This window comes from Neomonachus schauinslandi, chromosome 6 (assembly GCF_002201575.2).
Source record: "Neomonachus schauinslandi chromosome 6, ASM220157v2, whole genome shotgun sequence".
Lineage (NCBI taxonomy): Eukaryota > Metazoa > Chordata > Mammalia > Carnivora > Phocidae > Neomonachus > Neomonachus schauinslandi.
The window spans coordinates 198,507-220,448 of NC_058408.1; the positions used below are offsets into that span (position 1 = coordinate 198,507).

Sequence of the window (21,942 nt, forward strand, 5' to 3'; positions counted from 1 at the left end):
AGAGACCACACGTATCCTTCATACCTGTCCTGCTTCAGACGGGGTCCTGTGTTGAGTTGACAAGTACCGTGTGTGTGCGTGTGTGTGGGTGTGTGTGTGTAGGTGTCTGGGGGGCTGACAGGAGTCCGCAGCAGGCTTCAGAGCCTCCTGTCAGGTAGCACTGGCTTTATGTGGATGTAGTCAGTTGAGCGCGATGTGCACTGGGCATTTGAAGACCCAAGGAACAGTGATGTTTAGTTAGGGTACCATCACCTACAGCTTCTGTCCTTCAGAAGCTGATAGCACACATGCGAGGGTGCTGAGAAAGAGGGTCGAGGGAAGTCACACAGGGTAGTTGACCCTCTACTCCCCAACTTGTTACCCTCCTCTTGTCCCTGACAGCCCAGAGTGCTGCTACTCGGGTAGAGTCACAGGAATAGGAGACCCAGAACTGAGAAGGGACTGCTAAACTGTTTGTAAGACCTAGTGCATTCAACTCTGTGGTTATCCAGGGACAGGAAGAGCACAAGAACAGGGTCTGGCTCTTCCCTGACCATTTCCCTGCTTTTTAAAAAATCTTGTTTTATTTTAATTTTTAATTTTTAATTTATTTATTTTTAAATAATTTATTTATTTGACAGAAAGAGACACAGCAAGAGAGGGAACACAAGCAGGGGGAGTGGGAAAGGGAGAAGCAGGCTTCCCGCGGAACGGGGAGCCCAATGTGGGGATCATGACCTGAGCTGAAGGCAGACGCTTAACGACTGAGCCACCCACGCGCCCCTGTTTTATTTTATGTTTTTAAAGGTTTTATTTATTTGAGAGAGAGAGCTTCAGACAGAGAGCATGAATGGGGGGGTAGAGGGAGGGGAAGGGAAGTGGACTCCCCGCTGAGCAGGGAGCCCGATATGGGGTTCAATCCCAGGACCCTGGGATCATGACCTGAGCCGAAGGCAGACGCTTAACTGACTGAACCACCCAGGCGCCCCTAAAAATTTTATTAAAGAATTTATTTATTTGACAGAGCACATGCAGGGGAAGCGGCAGGCAGAGGGAGAGGGAGAAGCAGGCTCCCCAGTGAGCAGGGAGCCCAATGCTGGACTCGATGCCAGGACCCTGGGATCATGACCTGAGCTGAAGGTGGATGCTTAACGACTGAGCCCGCAGGCTTCCCCATTTCCCTGCTTCTAACTTTGTCACTGCCCTTTATCAGATAGTAGAGGGTGGGCAGGCAGATAGGTAGAATTCATAGTTTAGATTTGAAAAAAAGTGTTGGTTCAGATACAAAATGATGGAATGTATATGCAGAAATGAACTTTGCAAATCAAGGTGGCTGGATATAACTTTGCAGATCATCCATTGGCAAATGTCTGCTCACAGGCTGGTTTTCCACCCTGCTTCTCCCCCCTAATTCTGTGTGCATTTAGAGAAATCAAAGTTTTTCTGCTATTGTTTTTATCAGCTAAGGTAGATACAATTAGGAAAATAAATAATGCTACTAAAAATAATGTATTCCCGAAACAAATAAAAATGACTGTAGGGGGGCGCCTGGGTGGCTCAGTCGTTAAGCGTCTGCCTTCAGCTCGGGTCATGATTCCAGGGTCCTGGGATCGAGCCCCGCATCGGGCTCCCTGCTCCACGGGAAGCCTGCTTCTCCCTCTCCCACTCCCCCTGCTTGTGTTCCCTCTCTCGCTGTGTCTCTCTCTGTCAAATAAAAAAAATAAAAATCTTTAAAAAAAAAAAAATGACTGTAGGAATGTCTAGCACTTTGAATTATCCACTTTTTAAGAAATGGCCATTGTCATTGTCAAAGTATTTGTTGAGCCCAGTGTTCTGGTACAGCAGCTCTAGAATTGTAGAAAGAAAATAGTTGACTGCCTTTGATCCCTCCACCAGATTGGGTGGAGGGGAAAAGCCCCCAGGCGTTGGACAAAAATCTGTTTATTCCCCACCTTGATTGCTAGAGGGTTCATCCTGCCTCTGCTCATTTGTACCACAGAGTAGTACAGCATCCTGTTCTGAACAGTGACATGTTTGCTAGGGGACTCAGTGATAGGGCAGGAGGGGACCATAAAAGAGAGGAAGCATTTATTTTTTTGCTTTTTTGGACTGAGAGTGAACTTTCAACTGTTTCCAGAGAGAAGGGGGAGGGAGGGTCTCTCTCTCCCTCTCCCCCTTCTTTTCCTCCTGTCCTTCCTGGTATAGATGTTTCCCAGCATTTCTTGGCTCTCCCTTTTCCTTTTTTGGCCTTTACCCTTTGCATTTGAATTTTCCATGTTTTTAACCCATGTGTGTGGTTCCCACTGGACCACTTGCCCTTGTCCCTAAGGGCAAGACTTGCTGGCTTCTTCCTCTGGGTCTCCCCACAGAGCTCTGGATACAGAAGTTATCAAAACCTGCTGTTGACTGGTCTCTTTGTTCTGGTGTGGTATTTTCCACCACAGGTCTACCTATTGCCCAGGAACACAGAGGTAGCTTCCTAATGGTAGATGCCTCCTGTGTGCAGTCTCATAGGAAAATGGGATAAGGGAGACCCAAGTCTGCTTTGCAGAGCTTATCATCTGAAGACTGAATTAGCATACCCATAAGGAAGGTGGAAAAAAAGGGCACCCCCAAAACCTGGTAGTGAAGAGGCTGGGGTCATTATAGCTGAGTGTGATGAGGAAAGGCCCCTTAGACTCCTGGTGTATGAAACACTGCTGAAGAGCATCCCAGCCAGGAGCTGTGACTCTTACCCAAGGGAGCATTTGTTGAATCCTTTCTTTTCTTTGGCTTTGTTTCTTTCTTTGAAGGGGAAATTCTTGCCCATCCCATTCCAATTTGGGGAATGAGATAAAAACAGTGCCAGAGGGGCACCTGGGTGGCTCAGTCGTTAAGCGTCTGCCTTTGGCTCAGGTCATGATCCCAGGGTCCTGGGATTGAGCCCCGCATCGGGCTCCCTGTTCCATGGGGAGTCTGCTTCTCCCTCTCCCACTCCCCCTGCTTGTGTTCCCTCTCTTACTATGTCTCTCTGTCAAATAAATAAATAAAATCTTAAAAAAAAAATAGTGCCAGAGATTGGAGGCGTTTAGAACATGCAACTCCTAGTCTCCCGGTCCACAGCTCCTGCTCATTCCTCTCTGGGAAGGACCTGGTCTACTTTGAAGTCAGGCTGAAAGTAGGAGCTGTGGCTCAAACAAGTCAGAACTTCCTCTTAAGCTATGGACAGGTCTTAGGGCTGCATTGGGTAGAGGTACATCCCTTATAGGTGTTCTCCAAGGGGTAATTCATACCTTGTCTCTGAAGAATCTCCAGGGAACAGGGTTTGAGTCATCTCTAATTTTTCCCCCAAAATCCTCATTGCACTTATAAGTGACTCTTGGCTGTAGAGTACTTGGAACCCAGCTTATTCAGTAACTCCTTACTGATGTGGGCTCTTGGGGATTTTGTAGGTTGGAACATACCTTCTTTTACTGAAGACAGTGGAGTTTGCTCTTTCAGGGCCACTGTCTTCCAATAAGAGAGCAGTATTTAATATATATTTTTACCAGACTGTATGTTCACTTGTCTGAGGGAGCAGAAACTGGGAGGTTAGAGGGATTTCTCTAACTTCAGTCCTAAGCTTCAGGTATATACTGGCAACCTAGAAGGCCTTCCCCTACTCTGCCCCTGCTCTGTCTACTGCTGCTGTCATGGAGAACGTGGTCAGGTAATCTTGGTACTAGAAAAGTTATTTCAGAAGCTCCTAGAGATGATAAATATTTACTCAGCTCTTTGAGGTGCTGTCATGGAGGGCTTACTCTGAACAGAGCCACTCTGCCAGTAATTGTTGGCAACTGCATGTATGATTCCATGTTTACTAAGGGTCTCTGGGGACTGGGAGGGAAGCGGGGTACTGCTACTTGTTTGTAGGGATTTTGACTTCCTACAGCCCTCTTTGACAGGATGTGGTCCTTCTGTCGGTCTGAAAGTTTTGTAATTCCTTCTCCCATCCCTGTTTGGAAAAGTGATTCCTGTAGTTTGGAAAGAGCAGCATCTTTTACATTTCATTGCCTGGAAAGGACTGGCCCTCACATTTCTTTCCTCATCACTTTTATCCATGCATCCAAATTCTGGACTCTCCTACTTCCTACATCCTTAGCTGGGCCTCGCTGTTCCAAGAGGTCACTGTTCTTGACTTAGCAGTGACCCATAGAACTGACTCAAGCCTCTGAATGGAGCTTAAACTAAGGAGGGGCCTAGAGAAACCTGGTTCTGTCCAAGGTCTCTGTGTGTTACATCATAGCCAGAAACTTGGCCATTCCATAGGCTGATCCTCATTGCATAAGGATCTTGGTGCAGGGTCCAACAGTCAGGCCTCCTCCCACCTCCCGTACCCTTCCTTTCCTCTTCTCTCCTAGAAAGCAAACGTTTACAGAGGGTAATTAGGAGAGGAAGCTTTTCAGCCTGGTCAGGGACTTAACCCGTGTCCTATAGTAGGAGGGCTCAGTTTTCAGGAATCTTCAAGGACATACCTTTAGAAGTAGTAGCAGATTGGGCGCCTGGGGGGCTCAGTCAGTTAAGCAACTGCCTTCGGCTCAGGTCATGATCCCGGAGTCCCGGGATCGAGTCCCGCATCGGGCTCCCTGCTTGGCGGGGAACCTGCTTCTCCCTCTGACCCTCCCCCCCCCATTCTCTCTCTCAAATAAATAAATAAATCTTTAAAAAATAAATAAAATATATATATATGGGGCGCCTGGGGGGCTCAGTCGGTTAAGCGACTGCCTTCGGCTCGGGTCATGATCCCGGAGTCCTGGGATCTAGCCCCACATCGGGCTCCCGGCTCGGCGAGGAGCCTGCTTCTCCCTCTGACTGTTTCTCCCCTCTCATGCTGTTTCTCTCTCTCTCTCTCTCTCTCAAATAAATAAATAAATAAAATCTTTTAAAAAAAAAGGAAGTAGTAGCAGATGTTGGGGAGTGGTCTGTTCTTCATAGATTTGGTTGTGCAGTTGCTGAGCTTTTTCACAAATGGAACAGATTATAATTTATTTATTTATTTATTTTTAAAAGATTTTATTTATTTATTTGACAGAGAGAGAATGAGAGAGAGAGCACATGAGAGGGGGGTGGGTCAGAGGGAGAAGCAGACTCCCTGCCGAGCAGGGAGCCCGATGCGGGACTGGATCCAGGGACTCCAGGATCATGACCTGAGCGGAAGGCAGTTGCTTAACCAACTGAGCCACCCAGGCGCCCCAGAACAGATTATAATTTTACTGAGACTGTATGCTAGATGTTTTCACATATGTTATCTTGTGTAATCCTCAGAGCAACCTTGTAATATATATTTTTTTAAATAGGGTTTTTAAAAAAATTAATTTTGTGAGAGAGAGGAATGCAAGAACACGGGAGCTCGAGCATGAGTCGGGGAGGGGCAGAGGGAGTGGAAGAGAGAGCATCTCAAGCAGACTCCCTGCTGAGTGCAGAGCCTGACATGGGGCTCAGTCCCAGGACCCTGAGATCATGATCTGAGCTGAAACTGAGTCAGACACCCAACCGACTGAACAACCCAGGCGCCCCTATTTCTATTTTTCAGTTAAGAAAAACCAGGGTTTAGAGAGGCTAAGGAACTCACCCAAGATTAGCTTAAGACTAGCACGTAGTTGGGGCGCCTGGGTGGCTCAGTCGTTAAGCGTCTGCCTTCGGCTCAGGTCATGATCCCAGGGTCCTGGGATCGAGCCCCGCATCAGGCTCCCTGCTCAGCAGGGAAGCCTGCTTCTCCCTCTCCCACTCCCCCTGCTTGTGTTCTCTGTCAAATAAATAAAAAATAAAATCTTAAAAAAAAAAAAAAAAAGACTAGCACGTAGTGGGGGGATCCTTCTATACCATGCTTGTCAGTGTGCTCATTAGCTAGCTGCTGTTTACTGCTTGCATCTCTGTTGATTCAGCAGAGACCTCTTCCTTTGAGTAGAAAGTAATATCTAGAATTTTAGGATGCTGTGCTGCTGCTTGTTCATCTGGGCTGGGTAAGCGGGACTTAGCTGCTGGAGGAACTGATTCTCTAATCACTGATAGCTATCTTGGGTTAGAGAGGGATACAATTTGTTTGTTTGTTTGCCAGAGAGAGCACAAGCAGGGGGAGCGGCAGGCAGAGGCAGAGGGAGAAACAGGCTCCCTGCTGAGCAAGGAGCCCGAAAGGGGACTCGATCCCAGGACCCTGGGATCATGACCTGAGCTGAAGGCAGATGCTTAACGGACTGAGCCACCCAGGTGTCCCGAGAGGGATACAATTTAAAAAGGGAAAATACAACCTGATGTTTTTCCTTCCCTCTCCTGCTCATGTGGGAGCTGGACTAGGTAGTGTTGGATCTCACAGCTCAGCTTTCATGTGATCTCACAGCTCCTTTTCACAAGTACACAGGTGCTGTTAAGGCACAGTGTACTTATCTGACCTAATTTGGAGGCTAGTCAGACCTGATGGGCAGTGAAGTTGTAATACCTTCAAATCTGAATGGCTTTGGGCCTAATGTAGGTCAAAGTTTTGTGACTGTGGGAGCTCCTTGCCTTAATACTCAGTTCTCCTCTGTGCCACCTTATGCTCTTGGTCAGGGATGGATATAGGCAACCTTAGGATGATGGTGAAGGGAGACACAGGATTATTTTTCATTCCTACACCTCTTTTTTTTTTTTTTTTAAGATTTTATTTATTTGACAGAGACACAGCGAGAGAGGGAACACAAGCAGGGGGAGTGGGAGAGGGAGAAGCAGGCTTCCCGTGGAGGAGGGAACCCGATGCGGGGCTCGATGCCAGGACCCTGGGATCATGACCTGAGCTGAAGGCAGACGCCTAACGACTGAGCCACCCAGGCGCCCCCCTACACCTCTTTTCCATTGTCCTTACACATGGGTTCCTCTCAACACTGCAGTAGAACCTCTTCTCAGCAAGATGTTTTGTAATGACCTGTAGGATTAGTGGGAAGTAAACTACCTACCTTTGTCCATTTTGCCAGCATCACCATTACTGGGAATTGGGAACTAGTTTTCCTTAAATAGTTTTGGGATTAGTCCTAAAGATAAAGTTTTAAAAGACTCAGGAAGTAGTTTCAGTGGTGATAATGGAGAGCCTCACGGATTTAATATGAGATATATTTGTCAATATCTCCTCAATATTTAGTATTAAATGTTTCTTTAGGACAGGAACCAGTGACTAAGATCTCCTTAGAATATTGAGCACGTGTCATGTTAGAGTTGGCCTTTGAAACTAGAATGCCTCTTGGGTGGACTTCAATGCAACTATCCCCACCTTTGTCCAGAGGCTCAGGCAGTTTGGCCTTTTGTTCTCCTTTTCTTTCCTCATGCTCATTTTTTTAAATTTGTTTTTAACTTTTTGGGGGGCACTTTTTTTTTAAGATTTTATTTATTTGACAGAGCAAGAGAGCACAATTAGGGGGAGCAGCAGAGGGAGAGGGAGAAACAGGCTCCCCACTGAGCAGGGAGCCCAAGCGGGGCTCAATCCTACAACCTGAGATCATGACCTGAGCTGAAACCAAGAGTCGGATGCTCAACCAACTGTGCCACCCAGGCACCCCATTATGTTTCTTTAATTTTTTTAAAAAATATTTTATTTATTGAGAGCACGAGTGGGGTTAGGGGCCGAGGGAGAAAAAGAGGGAGAAGCAGACTCCCCAGGGAGCAGGGAGCCTGATGCAGGGCTCCATCCCAGGGCCCTGAGATCATGACCTGAGCTGAAGGCAGACACTTAACCCACTGAGCCACCCAGGTGCCTCAGTGTTTCTTTAAATTTTTTTTTTTTAAGATTTTATTTATTTGACAGAGAGAGACGGAACATAAGCAGGGGGGAGTGGGAGAGGGAGAAGCAGGCTTCCCGCGGAGCAGGGAGCCCGATGTGGGGCTTGATCCCAGGACCCCAGGACCACGACCGAGCCGAAGGCAGACACCTAACAACTGAGCCACACAGGCGCCCCTGTTTCTTTAAATTTTTAACAGCTTTTTATTTTAAAATGATTTCAAGCTTAGAGAAATATTATAATACGTAGAACTCTCATATACTCTTCACCCAGATTCACCAGTTATTAACATTATTTCTCTGTACACATTTTGTTTTAACCTTTTGACAGTAAGTGGCAGCCATGAGGGTTTAAATACTTCATTGTGGGGGCGCCTGGGTGGCTCAGTCGTTAGGCGTCTGCCTTCGGCTCAGGTCATGATCCCGGGGTCCTGGGATCGAGCCCCGCATCAGGCTCCCTGCTTGGCGGGAAGCCTGCTTCTCCCTCTCCCACTCCCCCTGCTTGTGTTCCTGCTCTCGCTCTCTCTCTCTCTCTCTGTCAAATAAATAAATAAATAAATACTTCATTGTGTATTTCCTAAGAACAAAGATCTTCAGTTACATAACTACTGCTCTGTTGTCAGGATTAGAACATTTAACATCAATATGCTTCTGTTACAGAACATACTCAGATTTTACCAGTTGTCCCAATAATGTCCATATAGCAGTCCAGGATCACAAGTTGAGTTTAGGTGCACTCTCTCTTTAACCTGAAGCAGATTCTTAATCTTTCTTTGTCTTTCATGACCTTAAACACTTTGGACAGGTCAGTTATTTTGTAGAGTATCTCTCAAATTGGGTTGTCTGAAATTTCTTCCATGATTAGATTGAAATTATTCATTTTTGGGCCAGAAAACCATACAAGTACTGTTACAGCCTTTCCAGTGCACCCTGTTGAGGCATGTAGTGTCAGGAGTCAGTTTGTCTCCTTTTGAGGTTATTAATTTTGATTACTTGGTTAAGGTGATATCTTCCAGAATTTCTTTTCCCTTTGTAATTAAGTATTTTGAACCCACATAAATATCCTCTTGTGCAGTTTCACCTCTGGTTTAGTGTCCACTGATGATATTTGCCGGAATCATTTTTGCTCCTGTTGTTCCTTACGCATTTATTGGTTGGCATTCCACTATAAGGGAGAGCTTTCCCTTCATTATTTATTATGTGTGTATGTTTTAGCATGGATTCCTATTTTATTCAGTGGGTTATAATCTTTTTTTAATTTTTTTTTAAAGATGTTATTTATCTATTTGACAGAGACACAGCGAGAGAGGGAACACAAGCAGGGCCAGTGGGAGAGGGAGAAGCAGGCTCCCCACGGAGCAGGGAGCCCTATGCGAGGCTTGATCTCAGGACCCTGGGATCATGACCTGAGTCGAAGGCAGAAGCCTAATGACTGAGCCACCCAGGTGCCCCTCTTTCTTTTTTTTTTTTTTGCCCACTAAGCTCTACACCCAACATGGGGCTTGAATTTATGACCTCCGAGATCAAGAGTTGAATACTCTAATGACTGAGCGCCCCCTCCCCCCCTGTGGGCTATAATTATAATCTTAAGCCTCTTTTAATATGTGGGTTCCCCCTCCCTGCTTTTTTCCCTTGCAATTTGTGTGTTAAAGAATCAGGTTACGTGTCATGGTTTCCACCCTCTGGACTTAGCTGATTATATCCTGTATAACTTTACTTGTAAACTGGTAGTTAGATCTAGAGGTATGATGAGGTTTAAATTTCTTGAAAACCTTTTTGGGGTCAGAAATACCTTGCAGGTGGTGGTGTGACACACTCTGAACTTTTTCTCACCCCTTTACAGAGGTTAGAAAGATGCATGAGCATTGTGACATCGATGACTACTGGTGTCTCAGAGAGGGAGGCCAATGATGCCCTCAATGCTCACGTGAGTATAATGCTCTCCCCCATTCATTTCTGTTGCTTTGGAAGCTTTGAGATGTGATCCAAAAGATAGAAGGACTTAAGTGGCTGGGAATTAGGGGACTGAAGTGAGTATCTTGGCTCCCTGAACCAGACTTCCCAGCTCCTCTCTCTGTCTCACTGTGGGAATCCAGCTCTTGGAGCTTAGGTGTCTTTAAGTCACAACTTTTAAAAATAACTCTTAGTTCTGTAGTGACTTTTTTCTTTGCAAATTATTCTCACATATTTGATCCTTTACATTTCATTTCCTTTTTTTTTTTTTTTTGGAGGGAGGGAGAGGCAGAGGGAGAGAGAATCTTAAGCAGGCTCCGCGCCCAGCACAGAGCCTGATGCCGGGACTCTATCTCACAACCCTGAGATCAGGACCAAATCAAGAGTCAGAGCCAAAATCAAGAGTGGGATGCTCAATCGACTGAGCCAGCCATGTGCCCCATGATCCTTTATATTTCCTAATCTGTGAGATTGAAAGGATTTTAAGTAGTACATGTAAAGGTCTTTTTTTTTTTTTTTTAAGATTTTATGTATTCATTTTTTTTTTAAAGATTTTATGTATTCATTCATAAAATGTATTCATTTTATGTATTCATTCATAAAATGTATTCATTTTATGTATTCAGAGAGCGAGCACAGGCAGGGGGAGTGGCAGGCAGAGGGAGAGGGAGAAGCAGGCTTCCCGCTGAGCAAGGAGCCCCGTGTGGGACTCCATCCCAGGACCCTGGGATCATGACCTGAGCCAAAGGCAGACACTTAACCAACTGAGCCACCCAGGCATCCCAGTACATGTAAAGGTTTACAGTAATTCCAGCCACATAGTGAATGTTTAGTATTTCCTTTTTATTGGTAGTATATTATTTTTATTGTGTCTTCACCTTACAAACACCACAGATTCAGTGATTTGCCCAAAGTCTTGACTTGGTATGTGTGCTTATTACCCCATGAATGGATCTGCAGCTCCCTCCCTCCTGAAGGCTATTAAGGTCTGGTAAAGGTGGTACAGTGAGGTTTTTTTTCTGCTTCATTATTTTTTTTAAGTTTTCTCTGAAGATTTATTTATTTATTTTGAGAGAGAAAGAAAGTGTGCACACACTTGGGGGGGAACGGCAGAGAGAGAGAATCTTTCACGCAAACTCCCCCCTAAGCATGGAGCCTGATGCGGCTTGATTTCAGGACCCATGAGGCTTGATTTCAGGACCCATGAGATCGTGACCTGAGCCAAAACCAAGAGTGGGATGCTCAACTCACTGAGCCACCCAGGCGCCCTTAAAGATTTTATTTTGTTCGGGCACCTGGGTGGCTCAGTTGGTTAAGCGACTGCCTTCGGCTCAGGTCATGATCCTGGAGTCCCAGGATCGAGTCCCGCTCGGCGGGGAGTCTGCTTCTCCCTCTGACCCTCTTCCCTCTCATGCTCTCTGTCTCTCATTCTCTCTCTCTCTCAAATAAATAAATAAATAAATAAATCTTTAAAAAAAAAAAGATTTATTTTATTCATTTTATTTATTTTTAAGGATTTTTATTTATTTATTTGTTAGAGAAAGAGAGAGAGTACACACGAGCAGGGGGAGGGGCAGAGGGAGAAGCAGGCTCCCTGCTGGGCAAGGAGCCCAATGCGGGACTCGATCCCAGGACCCTGAGATCATGACCTGAGCCGAAGGCATAACATTTAACTGACTGAGCCACCCAGGCATCCCAAAGATTAGATTTTATTTTATCTTAAAACATTTTATTTATTTATTTGTCAGAGAGAAAGAGTACAAGCAGGGGAACGGCAGTCAGAGGGAGAGGCAGGCTCCCTGCTGAGGAGGGAGCCTGATGCAGGACTCCCATCACAGGACCCTGGATTGTGACCTGAGCCGAAAGCAGACACTTAACTGACTGAGCCATCCAGGCGTCCCCCAAAGATTTTATTTTTAAGTAATCTCTACACCCAATGTGGAGCTCAAACCCACAACCCCAAGATCAAGAGTTGCACACTCCACTGACTTAGCCAACCAGGTGCCCCTTTTTTTCCATTTTAAACACTCTTTAGGGGCGCCTGGGTGGCTCAGTCAGTTGGGCGGCTGCCCTTGGCTCAGGTCATGATCCCAGGGTCCTGGAATCAAGTCTCACGTCGGGCTCCCTGCTCCTCAGGGAACCTGTGTCTCCCTCTCCCTCTGCCTGCCTGCCACTCCCTCTGCTTGTGCTCTCTCTCTGTCAAATAAGTAAATAAAATCTTTAAAAAAAATAAACACTCTTTACATTTTCTGCTTCTGGCCTGCATCAAGCCTTGGAGAAAACAGTAGGGTCTGTTCTTTCCCCCACCTCTCTCCTGAAACAGATGCTTTATCACTTTTAGGAAAAGGAGATCATCAGATAGAAGAGTTAATGATTCTCCTTTGCAGGTTATTCAGGAGTCCCAAGTTTTCTGGGAGAAACTGTGCTCAAGAACTCTCCTCCTATGAGTGACAACTAGTTTTCTTCCTTCCTCATTTCCCAGGTATGCAAAGGCCCCCCCCCAGCATGAGGAAATCTGCCTGGGCCTCTTCACCCTTGTCCTTACTGAACCTGCCCAAGCCCAGAAGGTAAGACTCCCTGCTCTGGACCCACAAACTCCCCTCAGATAGTCTGAGGATATGGTGGAACTTAAGGGTCAGCTGGCATAGTGCCAAACCCGTTGACCAGAACTGGATCACGTTGTTGTCCAGATACGCTTACAACTCCCTTTTTATTCTCAATGAATTGGTCATTCTCTGACTTAGATCCTTTCTCTATCTAGATTCTGAAGCTAAAGAGCAAGAAAAGCATTTGTGAGAGTGGAAAAGCATTTGAAGAGTTATACATTGTAGATTGATGGGTCAAGGTTATGAGAGTCAGGATTTAATCCAGAGAAGAGAAGAGAACAAGTTATAACCAAGTCCATTGAGAGTTCTTACCCAGAAGAGCGTGACCTGTAGTTTGTAGGTTCTGTATCATTGGCAGGTGAATAGAAGGTAGGCTTAACATTGTAGCACGTAGGATTTAACAGCTTAATGTTGATGATTGATGCAGCAATAATGTAGTGACCAAGAGAACCCTGGAACCCACTGGAGCCAGACTTCTTCAGGAATACTGTGTAAAAACTAGTCTGGGGTCTTCACAGCCAGGAGAGTATCCTTTATGTGGAATGGTTAAAGTGGGATCCTTGCCTGGGGTGAGGGATTGGGAAGGATGATCTCTTTGGATTCCATTCTTTACGTAATAAAGCAGTAAAATTCTGTCTTTTACCTCTCCAGATTTCCCTTTCCCAGCAGTTCTGTGTCCTTGCAGTCTTGGGGCAATGGTTTAGAAGTGTATGTCTGGTATCTGGCATTAACTATGTGACACTAACAGAGAGGAACTTGGAGTGGGGAAATTCAGTGTTCTTACTGGCCCTTCCTTGAACAAGGATGGCAGGAAACACACATGCTTGGTGCCCAGCACTGTGTTGGGCTCTATCCAGACGAGATCTCATTTAATCCTCTCAAAAGGTTGGTGGCTTTGTCCCCTCTTTCCAAACTGCTCCCACTTTACCTATAAGATAACTGGAGGTCAGAGATACTATCATTTGTTCAGGGAGAACCAAAGAAAATCATCCCCAGGGACAAGGACAAGATGCCCATGCCCGCCTGGCATAGCTGTTTGAATTAACCTCAGGGGAAGGATCTATGGGCATGGCAACCTGATGTGTTTGTATTCCTCTGATGCCAACTGGAGTAGTGTCCAGGATGAGGGTAGGTGGTGGAACAGCAGGTATTCACAGGTCCTTGGTGTCCCAGGCCATTTCTGGGCTGGGACCTTGTTGCGTTAACTTGACATTTCATTTTCATACTGGATTTATCACCGAGATCCTTGAAGACAAATGAATGTCTCCAATTTGGTGCTGTTAAACAGTAATACGACCCAGTCTGGCCACTCCATTTAAGAGAAATTGTTGGCGAAGACAGGGGTGGACGGGTTGGGATGAAGGTTTCGTTTTCTCTTGTGTAGGTTTTTATAAATACAGTTAAAATCTCATGTAGTCACTTCAGTGCAAATTTGTCCAGTCTGCTGGTTTTGTTTGTTTCAGGTGGGATCTGCGTCAGCTAGGGTAAATCAGTAAACTTCGTGAAGGGGCAGGGTATGTGTGGTATTTCTAGGTTTTTGTCTAGCCTGGCAGTGAAAGGCCATAGCACTCTGCATTATAAATGCTTATTAAGTCATGAATTTGGCCAACCAGACATGACAAGGTACTAGAGCACTTTGTCTTCTTGCCCTGGGACAGCCCCATGAGGGTGGCCCAGGCCCTTCCTTGCCTTGGACCTCATAGCTGGTTGACAGCTGCACCAGGATTGTGTTCACACGCTAGCTGTTTCCAAGTAAATCCCCTCCCTGGAGTATATGAGGCTGACAGGCCCCTGTCAGGGCTCTTCAGACAAAGCAGTGGAGTTGGGGGTTTGGAAGACAACTGAGGTTTAAGCAACTGAGGAGCTGGCAGGTGGTAACTCATTGAGAGACTTTGAGCCAGGTCAGAGTATGGGAAGAATTAGTGACATGTCTCTGAGGTGCTTTGATCCTTTTCCCTAAAAGGGTGATTATCTTGTGAAATGCTTCTGTGCTGCAGAAGTTCCAGGTAGGAGTTACTGGTGAGGACTGATTCTGATGCATTGTTTTAGGCTTCAGCTTAAAACAAGGGGAGTGTTTTCTAAGGGTTTGTTTGGGGTTGACTCTGTCTCTGGACAGAAACCTCAGGATGGAATGGAGGTCTGGTTCCTAGATCTTAGGCCGGGGGATGGGAGCAGGGGTGGCGGACAGGGTGGTGGTGGAAGCAGTCTTGAACACATTACAGACCTGCTCTGGGGAAGCAGGAGCTGAAGAGCCTCAGTCTGGGCTGCAGGCAGGTTCAGACGTCAGGGCCAGCTCTCTGGGACTTCGTGGTGCAGCAAGGGCAGGTTGAACGAGAGCATTCAGGGGAAGGATAAAGCAGGCCAGGTCTTGGTGGAGACTGGACTATGTGTGGGGTGGGTTTTGTCCCAGTTGTACCTTCTTAACGTTCATCCGCCGTCTGGGCAGCTCTTACGTTTATAGTTTTTGAGTTTATTTCTTACTTGATGTCTGAGCTGAATAACTGGGGCCTGTGGAGCTGTAGGAGGTAAGTAGGCCGGCTCTAGCAGTTAGTAGGTAGAGGTGACAGGAAAAGGTCTACTAGCATCGGTGAGAAGGCTCCTTTTCAAGAGTCAAGACCTCGGGTCTTGGCAGTTGTTGCTCACGAAGGTGGGTTGGAGGCCGTGTAGGCCCAGCAGGTGGGGCAGAAGCGCTACCTCCCTGCCGTCCGGCCACCTGTCCTTTCTTTTGAGACTCTGTGCTTCTCTTCTGTGTTCCCCACTGAGTTTTTGTTTTTTGTTTTTCCCCATCTGCTTCTCTTTCAAGCCCATCAGAAAACTGGCACAGAGGTTGGTGAGGCAACTGGCAGCATCAGGATGGGGTGCCCTGGTGCTCAACTGCACACGTTAGCAGCAGTGTGGTTGATAAGTCCCACATGGCGCGTGGAATTAGGCAGACGGTCTCTGCTCTCTTCATCTGTTCCCTGTGTCTCCTGGGAGACTTGTCCTCCTTCCCTGTCCTGGGTCTATTTCTGCATTTCTGCTTTTGGTTGAACAGACAGGGCTCCTCTCCAGTGAGTCTGGTCTCTGTCTTTGTCCTGACATAGATTTTCCTTCTGTCTCTGCCTCCCTCCTGCTCTCTGCCCATCCTGTAAGTCCTACCTCCAGGGGAGGCTCCAGGGCTGACCCACCATTTACTGACCAGCTTGTTGGCAGTAGTTCACTGGGTACCTTTATACATTCCTTATTCCCTTGCTTGTACTCTTTGATCTCAAATGGAGTCAGAGGATAATCAAATCCTCCTTTGGGTATGAAGAGTTTATGGCCTGTGAGGGATCTCTAAGTGTTGGTGTTTTTATCAGATCCATCATTTGACTTAGGGCAGTAGAGGCAAGAGGATGTAACAACAGTTAACCTCTCAGGAGTTCCTCCTTACACCGAGGCCAGAGAGGAGGAGCACTTCTCTTCCGAACACTTAGGATGAAAGCGCTCAGGAATATGGTCGTCTCAAAGCCACCTTCAATCCCCACCTCCCTCCCCAGCAGCCTCTTCTCCTTGTAGCTATTTCTAGTGCTGGTAAAGAGGTGTTAAGAGCATGGAATCTGGGGCGCCTGGGTGGCTCGGTCGTTAAGCGTCTGCCTTCGGCTCAGGTCATGGTCCCAGGGTCCTGGGATCGAGTCCCGCATCGGGCTCCCTGCTCTGCGGGGAGCCTGCTTCTCCCTCTCCCACTCCCCCTGCTTGTGTTCCCTCTCTCACTGTGGCTCTCTCTGTCAAATAAATAAAATCTTTAAAAAAAAAAAAAAAAGAGCATGGAATCTAGAACAGGACTGCCTGGACTTGGATTCTGGTTATTCCTCTGTCTCTTCAGTGACCTGGGGCGAGTTACTTTGCCCTGTTATACCTGTTTCTTCATCTGTAGGAATAAAGATAATAACTACTGGTACCTATTTCAGAGGGTGGTTGTGGGATTCAAATGCCACCATATATATAATAGTAGGTGCACAACCCCAGTGCATGTTAGCTTAGCATAAGTGTCGCCATGGTTGATGCCACTGGCTTTCCAAGGTGGTGGGCTGATACCCACACAATTTTTACCCTTTGTGCTGAGATCCTGACAGCATGGAGCTCAGCAGGCCAGTGAGGCCTCCTAAGGCATTCCTCCAGGAGTCTAGTCTCTAGAGAGCCAGGATGAGAACACTCTCCGGGGAAGGGAACAAGAGCACTCAGAGAAGATTGGCATGCCTTCCCTCACCTCTCCCAGGGTTGGGTATGCTTAAGGACCCCTCCTTTTTCAGTGTTTGGCAGAAGCAAAGGGCAGCCCAGAGAAAAGAAGAACAATGTTTAGTTAAGGATGTTCAGTTTTGTCCTGCCCCTTCTTTCTGGGGCCCTGGTCCTCAATCCCCTTCCCTAATGTTCCTAGCCCTTTGCTTCATCTGGCTGAGTCAATACAGGTCTAAAAACCTCTTTGGGGTCCTTTCTAGTCTGTTCAGCCAGACCCATTCTGCAGTGACCTTTCGCTGGCAGATGAAAAGCAGATGGCCTCCACCTGGTTTTGCTCAGCTTGTGGCATGAAACAGTGGGGCAGTTTTTAAGAAGGGAGGTAGGGGAACAAGGAGACTTTCTTAGCAGGCTTTTCTGCCTTCTTAGAGAGTAGCTCCATTCCTTCTCCCCACCCTGTGTGACAGGGCCAGGGTTGGGTTTGGGAAGGAGGAGCCCTGTGGAAGGTCTTTCATTGCCATTTGAATCCCATGGGTAGAATTTAAGGGGAAGGGGGGAGCCTGTCCTCAGTCTGCTGGTTGCTCACAAACCTTGCTTCTCACAGTGTTACCGGGACTTGGCTCTGGTGAGTCGTGACGGCATGAATATTGTCCTGAATAAGATCAACCAGATACTCATGGAGAAGTACCTGAAGTTGCAGGATACCTGCCGTACTCAGGTAAGGCCAGGAAAAGAGAGATCCAGCTCAGAGACATACTAGGCAATGGACTCTCTCCTAAAGGGAAGGGAAGGAGAAATCGGGGGTAACACACCTCTTCCTTTGTACACCTAAACTATAATGTGGTTGGATTCACGCCTTCCTCAAATTTAGAGGCCCTTCTCTTCATCCGCCTTTTCCTCTCTCTTTCAGTTGGTGTGGTTGGTACGGGAACTAGTGAAGAGTGGGGTTCTGGGAGCCGACGGTGTTTGCATGACATTCATGAAGCAGATTGCTGGTGAGTTTGAGGGCAGGAGCACAAGGAAGAAAGGAGAGGAGCCCAAAGGCTAGATGCGGGCAATGGAGAAGGATTAAGTGCCTGGGGGGGGGTCTCAGTTCCTGGATTGCCTCGACTCTTTCCTTCTGAGACAGGCCTCTTCTGGCAGAAAGAAATGGAAAAGTCACATGGGGTCTTTCGAAGCAATACATCTGCCTTGTTGTCCTTCCTGCCAAACTCAGGGCCTGACGTAGAATAGTTGGCCTGTTTTAGCCAGTCCTCACTCTGGGGTTTCATGGCATGTTGGATCGGGAAGGATCTGGAAGGAATGGGAAGAGACGTGAGGGCAGATAATTTGTTCCCATCACATTATGCTTTCAGAAACCCAGATATCTTCCTGGGCTCCACCCCTGTGTTCTGAACGCTTGCTTCCAAATATTTATGACATCTGATGGGAACCAGTTTGAGGGAGGAACTGTGTCACAGAAGAGACCCTGACATTTAGGTTTTGTTCTCTCCTTCGCATCAGTGACATCTTTCTGAGCCACTAAATACCCGAGAGGCCTGCCTGTGCTACCTCTTTTACTCAAGATCACGTGTGTTTGTTTAAAACTGACTCTGCTTCTCTATCTCACCATTCCCATTGGTTCTTTGCTTCCTCTTTAGGAATTTCTGTAACACTGGTGCTCCTGTTTTGATGTGCATGAACTTACTCTGTGTGATATCTGACTGTGTGAACACCGACTTTGTAAATGAGGACTAGAGCCAGCACAGTGTTGTGCTGGCTCTTTTGCCTCCTGGCATTTCCTTCCCAGTTCGGTCCTCAGTCTCCTCTTCTCATCCTCAGACTTCGGTCTGGCGTTGCCACATGTTACTTTTGCCCCAGGAAGTTCCATAGCAAGCACGGAAGACCATGATACCTGGAAGCAAGAAGCCGTGGGCCTGTCATGAGCCTGACTTGGGATTTGGGAGTCCCCAGTGGAGTGCCACTGACTGGTCACCTGCACCCCAGGCCCTATTTGAGATGTCACCCTTTCTTCCAACCAGGGTTTCTTCATGTCTCTCTCAGACATTCCCTTTCAAGGGTCCAAGTATTCCTACTGCAACCCCCAGTCTATGGAAGAGTAGCAGCTCTGGTTTCTGGAAATATCTAGAACTTACCTTCCTTTCTTTGAGGACACAAAGGGGAAACTTTAAAGCCTGACTAAACAGAAGGCAGTTTTTCCAACACTCAGAACCTCCATGACAGGAGAACAGGGATGGAGAAACAGGATGGGTGAAGAAATGTTTTGGATTAGCTGAGTCGATGATCAGAGCCATTCTCATTCTGTTTTCTCCCCCCTTTGAAATTAGGTGGAGATGTTACTGCAAAAAATATCTGGTTGGCAGAGAGTGTCCTGGATATCTTGACGGAGCAGAGGTAGAGTCTGCCGTGACAGGAGCAGGTGTGGGTGTTGGGGTGTGAGCACTGATAGGTGGCCTGAGAACACCTGGGCTTAGACCGGGTGAGGTGGGGGAGGGAGAGGCAAGTGAAGGAATTCAAGCCACTGTCCGGCCCAAAGGGATGAAGGGGTGGGAAAGAAGGTCTTTGCTAAAATATTTCAGAGCCCAGGAAAAACTAGCTTCATCTGATAAGGGTTTATTTTTGATCCAGACCTCCTTGGAATGTTTATCTTTGGGGGGAGATTGGGGAGAATGAGCTCAGCAGAGGGGGGCCAGCCAACTGCCCTGCCCCTGCCTGGCAGGTACCCCTTTTCTCCCTTACGAGGCTGTCCACCCAAACCGCGCTCTCCTGAAGTGGCAGGGGGTGCGGTGGGAGGCGGAGGTTTGCACACAGGGTTGGGGGGCTGCAGTGGTAGAAGGCATAAGGGGGCGCATTGGGCTTCTGGCTAATTCCTTCCCTTTCCCATCGAAGTGAAGGACCAGAAATTTTATGAGGGTTGTACCGTGTGTGCCCTTGTTTGGGGTGAGGCCTTCTCTTGGTCCAGTGGCCTTGCTCTTCTGCTGCTTGACTTCGGAGTCTGTTTCTGTGCGAGGCCAACACAGTAGTCAGATGATTGGAAGGGCTAATAGTGCCCATATTTCCTGTGGTTCAGAAGGACAGACCTCCTCCCATCCTCACACTTGTTCTGGGCCCTGCCCAAGCTGACGGCTGGGTCAGGTGCCTTGCGGCGCCACCTAGTGCGCTGGGCACAGCTTGCAGCTGGGGCTGGCGCACTTCTTCCTGGTGCCACCCACCGCCACCGGCACAGCCCGGAGATCCCAGCAGCGTCTTGCTGGGTCGCTGCCTTTCTGGTGTCCTGGGTGGATGGTTTCACTTTCTTTCTCTTCATTATCCCATCCCAGGATTCAGATAATTCATCAGCTCTGCTCACAATCTTCCTGAAAACTGATTTTTCTCATTTTGTTTCTGGTGCCAAATACCCCCTGTTCCTGTGCTGTAAAGCTGAATTTTCCTCATTTGGGCAGTTAGAGCAGCCCCACATACATGTGTCAGATAACTGCCCTACCTTTTCTCCTACCCTCCCAAACCTCACATCCTTTGGTGCAAGTGAGTCCCTGGATGATTAAGACTGTCTTCTACAGCCTCTCCCTCCCTCCCTCCCTCCCTCCCTCCCTCCCAAGAGTTTCTGAGGCTTCAGAATTAACAGAGAGCAGATGGGGGAGGGCCTCCCCATTGTCCTTGGCTACTGTGTTCATTCTGTGAAAGGAAAAGACCAGAGTCTTTTAATTAGGTGGCTTGAGCACTTTTCCGGAATCAGGATGTTGCCTGGTTGGATTAATTAAACTCCTCGGCTTATTCCTGTGGTTCCTTGCTTTCCAGCAGGTGTGCCAAAGCCCTTACAACTACTTGCTTGGGGGACATAGCTCCCCGTTTTGGCACATTGAAGCAACATTGGAGAGTTTTTGTCATCTCTTCACTGTCTTTTTAGCATTATTTTTATTTTTTTAAAAGATTTTATTTATTTATTTGAGATAGCGGGCACAAGAGCAGAGGGAGAAGCAGACTCCCTGCTTAGCAGGGAGCCCGACGCGGGGCTTGATCCTAGGACCCTGGGATCATGACCTGAGCTGAAGGCAGACTCTTAACAACTGAGCCACCCCGGTGCCCCTAATGGTTTTAATTTTTTTAAAGATTTTATTTATTTGAGAGAGAGAGAGGGAGTGCACGCACACGTGAGAGAGCATGAGTGGGGTGAGGGGCAGAGAGAGAGGGAGAAACAGACTTCCCGCTGAGCAGGGAGCCCAACGTGGGTCTCAATCCAGGAACTCCAGGATCATGACGGGAGCTGAAGGCAAACGCCCAGCCTACTGAGCCACCCAAGCGTCCCCCCTTCTACTCTTTGTGAAGCAGCAGGGAACACACAGTTCTTTCATTACCCCCTTTCCCCCCATGGAAGTTCTAAAACTCCTGGGAAAATAGGCTTTTCCATCCAAAATCATATTCTTTTTAGATTGTGATTTAGGGCAGGTACCTCATTGTCTGGGAGTGGGAGCAGTGGCCAGGGAGAGAACCAGGGAAAGGCATATAGCGTAGTGGGCCACTAATGATAGGCATGATGGAAGGGCTGACACGGTGTGTCCTAAAGGGTCTTCAAAGGGTCTCCAAAGGGTCTTAACCCCTGACAGTCCTCGTTCCACACTGTAAGAACTGCTGACTTAGGGTTGCCTCTAGAACCTCTTTCTCCTATTCTCTGAGCTGTAGAGAAGCTATGGTGTATTCTCTGTCCCTAGTACCTCACATGGTGCTTGGCACATGATAGGCACTCAGTAAATGTTTGAATAGTGAATCAACGAAGGGTTACCTTATCGGAAGCTAAGTAGTTATGTGGAAAAGAGAGATTGCTTTCATTCAGTGCTTATCTTTATTGGGCACCTGGTGGAGCAGTAGGAAATTGTCACTACCTTAGACAATTGATAGTCCAGGATGGGTAATGAGCAAGCAGTCAAGGAATCAAAGAACCTCCTCCCAGTGCTAATCACCAGCCATTGCTGAGGCCCCAGAGCCACGTGTGGGAGTGAATTGGGAGAGTGAACAGGCCTGGACAGAGCCCGGGTGTCAGGTGCCCCCCCCCCCCCGCAACTTCTGCAGGGAGTGGGTGCTGAAGAGCAGCATCCTCATTGCCATGGCTGTTTACACATACCTCCGCCTCATCGTCGACCACCACGGGACTGCCCAGCTCCAGGCCCTGCGGCAGAAGGAGGTGGACTTTTGCATGTCCCTGCTTCGGGAACGGGTAAGGATGAAAACAGTGTGGGCAAGTGAAACCCAGGATGGGACACCTATGTGAGTTTTGTGAGGTGACCTAGGCCAAGAGATGTCATTTTAAAGAGAAAGAGGTGGTTCAAGACCTGGTGTTTTTTCATCATTCTGAGACAGAGGAAGGGGGGAGGTGGGGAATCCATGCAGAATAGCCCTGGCTCCTAGAAATGCTGTCTGTTGGACCGGCCTCCTAGGGATTCTCCTGGTCAG

General features: G+C 47.5%; 1 protein-coding gene across 1 annotated transcript in view; it reads left to right on the top strand.

The window, feature by feature from the left end:
* INTS3 (integrator complex subunit 3) overlaps window positions 1-21,942 on the top strand; it is a 41,785-nt gene that overhangs the window by 483 nt on the left and 19,360 nt on the right. The window contains 7 exon segments of the mRNA XM_021682200.2: window positions 9,585-9,668; window positions 12,177-12,188; window positions 12,190-12,261; window positions 17,099-17,212; window positions 17,405-17,489; window positions 18,822-18,888; window positions 21,562-21,706. Coding sequence (XP_021537875.1) covers window positions 9,585-9,668; window positions 12,177-12,188; window positions 12,190-12,261; window positions 17,099-17,212; window positions 17,405-17,489; window positions 18,822-18,888; window positions 21,562-21,706 — 579 coding nt within the window.